The 10,644-nt window shown below is 37.9% G+C and overlaps 1 protein-coding gene across 1 annotated transcript; it reads left to right on the forward strand.

Annotated features, from left to right (window-relative positions):
- Window positions 1-735: 735 nt before the first annotated feature.
- Window positions 736-8,788, forward strand: LOC137257905 (protein SYS1 homolog). Its single transcript, XM_067795408.1, has 3 exons — window positions 736-1,025; window positions 5,364-5,431; window positions 8,278-8,788. The coding sequence occupies exons 1-3, from the start codon at window positions 831-833 to the stop codon at window positions 8,516-8,518; spliced, it is 504 nt and encodes a 167-aa protein (XP_067651509.1). The 5' UTR covers window positions 736-830; the 3' UTR covers window positions 8,519-8,788.
- Window positions 8,789-10,644: the final 1,856 nt, after the last annotated feature.

The following is a 10,644-nucleotide window of genomic DNA, read 5'->3' on the forward strand; positions in this document are numbered from 1 at the left end:
CTAATTATAGTTCTTCTCATACAACATGAAGTCAACATCAGCCGAAACAGTCTCACAAGAAGATGGTGGACAGTTGGGCCTCCCATGCCCCCTGAATTCATTAGAAATTAGATGTATTCAACATATCCAAACATAGGATAGGATACCAAATGAGATGCCAAATTTGCAGATCTTTTCTCACATGGCCGTTTTGTTTAAAGCGACGTTTCACACGATTCAACCCTCTTCCGACTCGAACTTGTGACTAATAAAGACTGACACCAGTTTTTCAGGCTACCTATGGACTGGGTCCCGTCTCTCATGCTACAATAACTTGATGTAAGCTGGTTCCAGGTTCCCTTTGCGCGCACGACCTAGCGACAAAGTATAAGCCGAGTCCCGTCACTGGCTCCAGTTCTATGAAATTACTAAGCTGGGTCCCGTCTCGCATATGTCAATATGTAGCTTTGGCGAACGTTATCGAGGGCAAAGGGAGCCGGGAACCAGCTTAAGCAATATAATAACTTAAACTGGTTCCTGATTCCCTTTATGCGCATCAACGTTCGCCACAGCTACATATTGCAATGTGCGAGACGGAGCTCAGCTTACATACAGGCTTTGGCGAATTTAGTGGGCGCAAACAAGATGTGCAAGACGGGGCCCAGCTTATGAGTTGACACTGCGCAAAGAGAGGCGAGAGTTGAATTGAATACCGACGACCAGCACCGACGGAAAGCACCTTTGTAACTTCCGGAAAGTAAACTCAGCAAATCGGTGTCAAATTTCTTGTTGATCTGAAACGTATCTATGTATTATATTGGGATCGATAAGGCCCAGAAGACTAATGTGTGATGTTCGAGCTTTTGAAGCGTCGCGTCAACGGCATGCCAGGTCAATTTAGAAGCAATGTTTGGGATCCACTACTGATTGTTGCACAGATTGTGTGTATGCAGTGTTTTTATTATGTAAATCTTGGATTTTGGATTTTCATATTGGACACGATTGGACGTTTTGATGCATCTGTGGATCAGATGTTTACTCAGAGTGTAAGTTTGAGATTTTTTAAACTGATCTATCGTGTGTTGTGACTTGGATTGGGGACTAGATTAAAACTCGAACTTAAACAAACACAAAACATATAAGCAAATTGTTTGGCACTGAAACAGAGCTGGTTGCCCCATTGTCATGCTTGTGGGCTTGTACTCAAAAAGGCCAAAACACATGAGCTTCAAAACTGAAAAAGCTCAAAACTCCAAAAGCCAAAGTCAAAAGGGCCAAAGATCAAATTAATTCAGATAACAACTGTGTAGGTTTTATCATATTCATGTCAATATACTGTAATAATAGCAATAATATGTACTGTGATCTTCATACATTCAGGTGTTTATATGCAATTAAATACTACAGGAGTCTTCATTCAGTGCTTTCACATTACTTTTCAACTCGCGGTTTGCATGTGCAGATTATGTAAAAAATATCTGCTGGCCTAGTTCCAGTTTTGTCGTGTGTACCGATAGTGTAAATACACTCAAAGTAAAAGGCGTTCTGAAGACTACTTATGCGTGACAGCTGTTTATAGCTAAGTACATATGTCCATTTGCCTATGCTAGTACACGTAAATTAATCTATCTTTTTAACTAATCCCAGTGTTTGTTTCATACATGAATTGAGATAACTTGCATTTGACATAAAACTATGTATTTGTTTTTAGTGTGTTTACATTATCTGTAAAGCATACACCAAACCTGAACTAGGACAGTGGATATTTTTACATGCTCTGCGTATGTGCACAGCAAGTTGAAAATTCAGGTGAAACCACTAAATGGTCAAAATTGCAGGTTGCTCAAACTCGACTGTAATGTTTCCAGACATAAAATTACCTGACTGAGAATTGTTCTCTGAGCAGACATAGCAGAGAAAGTGAAATTCCTCCCTACTCTCACAAAGGAGTTTTTCCTCTCTGGTCATGTTTATGTCCCCAAAGTGAGTGAGTGAGTTAAGTTTTACACAGCACACAACAATATTCCAGCTGTGTGGTGGCGTTCTGTAAATAATCAAGTCTGGACCAGACAATACAGTGATCAACAACATGAGCATCGATCGGCGCAGTTGGTAAGTGATGACATGAGTCAACCAAGTCAGCGAGCCTGACCACCTGATCCCATTAGTTGCCTCTTATGACAAGCATAGTCGCCTTTTATGGCAAGCATGGGTTGCTGAAAGCCTATTTTGCCGCGGACCTTCAGGGGTCTTATAACACCAGAGGCCATATAATATGGTCTCTAGTGTCACTTCTACGATGGGTCCATCTCAGACAGGAGTCACACTCTAGGGCATATTGGTTCTTTCTGACTTGTGACAAGCAACACATTTTACAGGCATGGTTACCAGTTTGAATTATTGTTGAACTGAGAGTTATGAGACCATTCACAACTAATTAAAACAGAAATCATGTTTTGGTTACTTACTTTTGTAACTGTCACCAGTGACTGTTAATACTGACAGTTCAATGGCTGTCAGCTAGGTGTACTCGGGTGTCTGTCAATAGGAAAATAATCAAATCAACAGTTCTATGGTTGACAATACTCATTAAATAAAAACTTAACCACTCTTGAGATGTTTTAGATAAACAACACTGAGACACTCTTTAGATGTCTAGGATTCGAACTACATCAACTACATGTAATGAATTTCTTCTTATCTTACTATTTTCTAAAGGTTTGGCCCTTTTGACATTTTCAGTTTGTTCCCTTTTGATTTATTCCCATGCTTGTGTCAGTTGTATGCATAAACATGAAGTTTCCCATTAAAAATCATATGTTCAGACCTGAGCTATTATGGCCTATAAACTGGTATTCCAGCGAAGGCCTGCATCAAGCACACCTTGGGTCTCTGAAAGATTGCGTAAATATATGCTTGACTATTACAGCCCCCTTTGTCTGTTGCAGAGAGAAAACGTATTACTGCAAGAGAAAATTTCATCCAAATTGAAAATACTGATTTGAATTCTACCCCACCCATATTTATAAATGTTAAAATAATCTTTACCCTTTTTGTGTTCCATATTTGACTTTTTAAACTTGTGAAATTATCAAAGTTGATTGCAAGTCAAAGATATATCTAAAGACCCACTTTCATACTACTTAGTAACTAGGATCAAGAAAAATAAAAGTTAGAAGAGATTATGATGTTTCCATCTGGTCTCCACATGATGAGATTTCTCTTTAGAACCGATTACAACCCAACTTTGTTATTGTTTATTGTTATGAGGGCATGTTAATGGATTTGGTGGTCAGAATTTTTTAAATTGTTGTTGTGCCCAGACTGCAGTGTTTAACAACAAACCTGGCTGGTGTACAAGCTACATACCAAAAGACATCAGTGTCCCAGCGAAGAAAGTATAGGAACACAATGGGTAGAAAGTTAACAAAAGTGTCTTAGTTTGATCAATTACATAAATTGCACCACAGAAGTTTTACTGAAAATAGAAATCAGGGTCATTGCTCAGCCATTTTAGTTAACATGTTATATTTAAATTTTTGAATTTTTGCCTTCCATTTTGGCACCATGCTTCTAACTTTACATGAGCTTTAAATACTTCTTTCCTTTGAACTGTGAACTTCTTTCCTTGGTTACCTTCTCAGAAACCACTGATGCTGAGGTTTCTCAGACTTGTTATTATGATTAGACTAGATTTCAGTTTGGCTTTTACTTGGACATGTTTTAGATAAGATAACATCATTTGTTTTACATCTGAGTGAGTATAAATACATACAAATAGAATAAGTACATAAAAACATGGTTTTAACTACATTCAAATGTACAAAACCATGAGAATGGAGAACATTGATTGTTATTTAACAAAGAAATTGATATACATGTATGTTCCAGAAGACATTTTATGATGCTTGGTTTTGTACATCAACGCATAGTACCGACGACCAGGTCATAAAAAAGTTCAGAAAACATTGCCGCTGTGTGGTCCTTTGCATAGAGCTATGGTCACTAACAGCAGAAGTTCAGCAACGGTGATCAAGGATGGTGATGGGTAGCCATGTTCAGCAGCTTGATTCCTGAGAGTTTCTAAGACTACAGTCCTGTCCCACAACAAAGCATGTGTGACACAAGTGATCTTACTTTAGACATGCAAGTTTGTTTGAAATTGCCTCTATCTGCCCAGTAGTACATTGGGTACCTGGTATGATACAATAATAATCTGAATTTGAACTTTGAGCTCCTGACAAGCGACTGATTGTATTCTCTCCAGGGAGAGATTTGTACTCATTAGCCCAGGGTAATATGTCAGCACTTTGAGCATGCAAGGTGCATTGATAAAATATGCAAGGTAAATTTACCAATATTATTTTATTATTACAATCATGCAAAACATGAAAGGGATCAGTAGTAATTTTTGTAGCCTCATTTAGAGCCAGTCCTCAATTAAGTTAATCTATTCTCTTAAAGATCTTATATTTCTCTGATAATAGCAAAGTAGGGGATTAAGTCTGTGCACTTCTCCACAAAAACACCACAACAGAATTGATTAAGCTTATACATGTGTTTCACTGGGACTCTAAAGGTGGGCATCTCATAGCTGCATAGATGTATGTGGAATGTGTATACTAGAAATGAATCACAACAGCACACTCAGTGTAGGGAACTCTTCCTACAGCTTCCTACATCCATGGCCCGTGACACAATTTTTTCTTGTTATTATTGGGTGAAAGGGAGTCAAAACCAACACTGAATAGAGAACAGGCAGACTCTACACAGGTCGTAAGAAAAATGTTCAAAATCTCTAATTTTAATAATTCTCTCAAAAACAGTGTTTGGCCTTGTTACTGCCAGACTGATGCATATATGTTTCTCATTAGATAACAGTATCTTGTTGAAATAATTTGGATTTTGAGCACATACAGTGTGATCGACATTTTATTACCCCACATAACCCAAACTGCCAGTGAGGCTTTGGAAGGTTAATAGTCATCCCACAGTGTATCCATTTTCTGCTGAGTGAACTGAGGCATTTTTTTGACAAATTCAAATACCAGGTACTTCAGGTGAAACAACATGAGTTTCGTGTGCTTCATTGTGGGTCAGGACTGAAGTCTTTGTCGCAGGAGTCAAGCAGCTGAACACGATCACCCATCCAAGGACCCTCCATGCCCAGTGTTGCTGAACTGGCAGGACTGGTCTGATTTCAGACTTCAGCTCTATACACAAGACCGCACACTTATTTAGAACAAACCTAATTTCAAAGCTTATATCCACTTAAGTAAAGTATCTGTCTTTATAAACTGTTGGCAGTATATTACACAGTGAATTACAGTACTGTGACTCTATTTTGTTGCTTTATGATGGATGTGTTTCTGTTTCATTCTCAGGATCTTGGATTATATGAGGATTCAGGAAGGACAAATCTTATTGCATATGCTCTGAATAGCTTCACATGGTACGTTTATTCCTGTTGTCTATATGCCACCTCTATATAGCTGGCATGTCCCAGAGTACAGGTGAAAACAACAAAAGCTCTAAAACAACAAAACAAAGTCCAGCAAGTGCATAGACAATGTCCAGTGACATGCTGGTTGTGATGTGTGTAGGCTGTTTGACCCAACGTTTGTGTTACGCATTTATTGTGTGCCATCATACCCTGACAGTGTGGATTATCATTCACAATGCAAATTGCTGTTATCTAGTTTAGGTGTCAGTTATTTACAAACCACCATTATATAGCTGGTATAATGCTGGGTGTGGTGCTGAATGCCAGAAATCTGACCTGATATTGTTTTCTGGGTGGCCCAGTCATCTGTTATGCCACAGTACCCATGCACTATTATTTCCATTGCTGGAAACACAAACCTATATCATCCTGTCAGTGCTCTACCTATGATTGTGGGGTTCTCAAAGATTGTAAGCATACAAGACTAGCATCACTTAAAGCTTTCACGTTTACACTCCATGATACAATTGATTAGTCCTGGAGTATTTTCACCCTAAGCATCAGGACAAAGGGAACAAAAACCTTATGGTCAGTGTCAGTAGTCATATACTGTAAGAGCCATGACATATGGTATATCTATCAGGCTATGATGTCAGCTGTTCCACCAGGTCCTATGTGATCAGTTCGTCTATAGTCATAAACTTTAAAAGCCGTGACATATGGTATATCTATCAGGCTATGATGTCAGCTGTTCCACCAGGTCCTATGTGATCAGTTCGTCTATAGTCATAAACTTTAAAAGCCGTGACATATGGTATATCTATCAGGCTATGATGTCAGCTGTTCCACCATGTCCTATGTGATCAGTTCGTCTATAGTCATAAACTTTAAAAGCCGTGACATATGGTATATCTATCAGGCTATGATGTCAGCTGTTCCACCAGGTCCTATGTGATCAGTTCGTCTATAGTCATAAACTTTAAAAGCCGTGACATATGGTATATCTATCAGGCTATGATGTCAGCTGTTCCACCAGGTCCTATGTGATCAGTTCGTCTATAGTCATAAACTTTAAAAGCCGTGACATATGGTATATCTATCAGGCTATGATGTCAGCTGTTCCACCAGGTCCTATGTGATCAGTTCGTCTATAGTCATAAACTTTAAAAGCCGTGACATATGGTATATCTATCAGGCTATGATGTCAGCTGTTCCACCAGGTCCTATGTGATCAGTTCGTCTATAGTCATAAACTTTAAAAGCCGTGACATATGGTATATCTATCAGGCTATGATGTCAGCTGTTCCACCAGGTCCTATGTGATCAGTTCGTCTATAGTCATAAACTTTAAAAGCCGTGACATATGGTATATCTATCAGGCTATGATGTCAGCTGTTCCACCAGGTCCTATGTGATCAGTTCGTCTATAGTCATAAACTTTAAAAGCCGTGACATATGGTATATCTATCAGGCTATGGTGTCAGCTGTTCCACCAGGTTCTATGTGATAAGTGTCTATAGTCATAAACTGTAAGAGCCATTACATATGGTATATCTGTCAGGCTATGGTGTCACCTGTTCCACCAGGTCCTATGTGATCAGTTCGTCTATAGTCATAAACTTTAAAAGCCGTGACATATGGTATATCTGTCAGGCTATGATGTCAGCTGTTCCACCAGGTCCTATGTGATCAGTTCGTCTATAGTCATAAACTTTAAAAGCCGTGACATATGGTATATCTATCAGGCTATGGTGTCAGCTGTTCCACCAGGTTCTATGTGATAAGTGTCTATAGTCATAAACTGTAAGAGCCATTACATATGGTATATCTGTCAGGCTATGGTGTCAGCTGTTCCACCAGGTTCTATGTGATAAGTGTCTATAGTCATAAACTGTAAGAGCCATTACATATGGTATATCTGTCAGGCTATGGTGTCACCTTTTCCCACAGTGCCTTATTGATTAAAGTTCATCTGGTGACAAAAAATGTCCTCACACTGAATATTTTCAACCAACCAGTCAAATAAAATCAAATAGGTTTGTTCTGGGGAAGAATTGTTATACCAAGCCAATGTAAATTTGTAATACAATTTGCAGGGATGGCAATTTTCCATGGATTCGCAGATACCCACCAACATTATTTCAAACTGATCAATTTTGTGAATCGTGTGAACCCCCATTTAATGACACAATATTGAGTTTTCATCTGAAAATCAATTTTCCTGTTGCCATCTGCCACACCAAAAAAAGGCCATTTTAGGCCATTGCTTAGTCATGTATATTTAATGTCACGGTTCTCTGCCCTTTGTTGCCCATTGCATTTTTGTTCAAAATGTAATACAGTTTGGTGCATGTGCAATTGGTTGTGGGTTTGGAAATATATTTGGGTTAGAAGTTAACCAGTGACTGCCACTTAACAGCCATTTGTCTGCAATGAAAACAAATTGTCCCCTTAACATTTTTATTAGGACAGTTAATTTCATGTGTATCAGAATTAAGTGTTTCAGTTTTTTTAAGTAATAGTGTGTAGGCTGTGATAATACAAATTCTGCATCCCAAACCTGTTTGCTAACTTAGTTTGTTTGTTTTTTTTATCCTTGTTCATGTTCGGTATTTTGTATTATATTTAGTGTGAGATAAGATAATTATGTGAATACACAATATGTATGTTGCAGCGTTTTCAGTTATGTGTAAAGTAAATTTCACTGTTAAGATTGAAACAACATATTTTTATTCTATCATGAATTGAATAAATACATTAAAAATGAAAGAGGAAATGTTATGGAATGGAAGCCTGTAAAGTATAACAAGAGAAATTAAGAATAATGCTTATTCATTATTTATTCTATTTTTCAGTGCACTTGGGCTCTGGTTTGTAGTGAGGAGAACAAAGCAGTGTCTGGACTTTTCTGCAACAGTACATCTTTTGCATTTCATTGGATGTTGGATTGTCAGTGGCCATATCCCTCAAACATTTTGGTGGTGGGTGACAACATTGGTATGCCTAACCCTTATGACCGTGTTGGGAGAGTTCCTTTGTATGAGGACTGAACTAAAGGCAATACCCGTCACCATGGGGCCAAAAGTGGATCTGTAAATATAATGAAAAAAACTAAATGTGTACATAATGTATTACTTTATAGAAATATAGAAATGTGCCACTGTATATGGTTTAGTGAAATACACTGATGCTATAAATTGTAATCTATTCCATTCTTGTGGGAAGATCCTCACCTAGAGTTTAGGGTATTGTTTTGTAATTGTATGTGGGCAACAGTGACCTGGATGATTGTGTCGTGACACCAAAAGTGTAGATTGTTTCTCATCTCTTATTTATCTGAGCAATTTATTAAAAGTTGTCATTCAACTGGCTTTGTTCCTAGAGGTGGGTATTGCAGGGAATTTTTATACTGTGAAGTGCAGTGCGAAGGCATATATAGCAATATGCATTGTGGTATATTGCAAGAAGTCTTTTTTAACAAAAAACTTCTTATAGTTATGTTATTGCTTTATTTATAAAGCAAAACTACAACAAAATCACTGTGTTGATCAGGCTTTACTGAACACTTTTAATTCTGACAACATAAAAATGCAAATATATTTGGCACAAATGAAACAAAGAAGTAGAACATTAGTTTCTCCATTCTCAAAAACACCCCAACCTGGTCAGAACTTATCAGAGATCACTGGTCATTAATGAGTAAAACATTTAAATCCAAAAGCATTGTGAAACACTTGAACAAGAATTAAGAACACAACTTCAAACCAAACTTAACAATCTAGTTAAATGTAACTTTCACTCTGATCATTCCCACCACCTTCACCACATGTGCCACAATCATCAACATCTCCATTACCATCATCATCAAACCATCACTGAAATCATCATCAGTTGTCATGCATATCTAAATATCAGTGTATCGCAATATGTATCGTTTTCATGTTCAAACTGGTAAATACCAAAACTGGTTATAATACACAGCCCTGTTTGGTTCCATAACATCAAAAATAGTCATTTTTACCTCCCCTTGCCTTCATACTTCAGTGTCCATAAACCTTAACATCCGTCCATCTGTAATCATTTGGTTTCCGGAGCATAACTCATTGAAACTGTTCAGTAGTTTTAGACCAAACATGATAGATATAATAATCTCAACCTATAGTTGTTCCTTTTGCTATTTACACAGTTTTGGCATTTTTATTTTTTTTGTTTTTCCATGGAACATTTTGGTGTTAGTCTAATGGTGGGGTGGGCTTCGTTTCTGGAGCAGAACTCAAAAACCATTCAATAATTTTCTGCAAAACTTGGTAGATATGTGTGGCAGACCCCAAAGTGGTTCCTTTTGCTATTTACAGGTTTTTGTGATTTATTATTTTCTTGGTTTCCATGGAAATGTTTCGGACTTAGTCTAAAATTGAAGAGGTGGGCTTCGTTTCCAGAGTAGAACTCAAAAAACGTTCAATATTTTTCTGCAAAACTTGGTAGATATATCAATCAGAACCTGTTTGCACCAGGTGTAGCCTATGACAAGAACCCAGCTGCACCAGCCGAATTCCAAAACTTCAGCTGTAGAGTAGTGTGTAAAAATAAAAAATAATAATAGTGGGTATTTGTAACTGCGCCTGTATTCGTGCATTCGATGCTCGCTCAAGGTGCTACAAAGGAAGGTGAAATGTATATTTAACATATATATTACATTACTAATAGTTAGAATTAAAAAAGGAAGAAAGATCTAAGAGAAGGCTATGGAGAAGTAATGGGTTTACAGAAGGGACTTGAAAGAGCTCGGTGATTCGGCACATTGGATGTCAGCAGGCAGTGAATTCCAAATCAATGCAGCGGCGTAGGTAAAGGCCTTCTGACCATAGGAGACAAGTTTGACTTTGGGGACTGTAAGTAAATGCTGATTCTGGTATCTGAGACATCTTGCAGGGGTGTATAGTGTAAGAAGTTCGGATAAGTACTCTGGAGCTTGACCACGGAGACATTTATATACAAGACACAATATTTTGAAGTTCACACGGTACTCAACAGGAAGCCAGTGTAGGAAAATGAGTGATGAAGTGATGTGATCTCGCTTGGATTTTAGACATACAGTATGGGCAGCAGCATTTTGAATTGTTTGGAGTTTGTGCAATTGCACAGAGTTCAATCCAGCATGGAGGCTATTACAATAATCAAGTCTAGAAAGGACAAGAGATCTCACTAAGGCATGGGCACAG

This window comes from Haliotis asinina, chromosome 12 (genome assembly GCF_037392515.1).
Source record: "Haliotis asinina isolate JCU_RB_2024 chromosome 12, JCU_Hal_asi_v2, whole genome shotgun sequence".
Taxonomy (NCBI): domain Eukaryota; kingdom Metazoa; phylum Mollusca; class Gastropoda; order Lepetellida; family Haliotidae; genus Haliotis; species Haliotis asinina.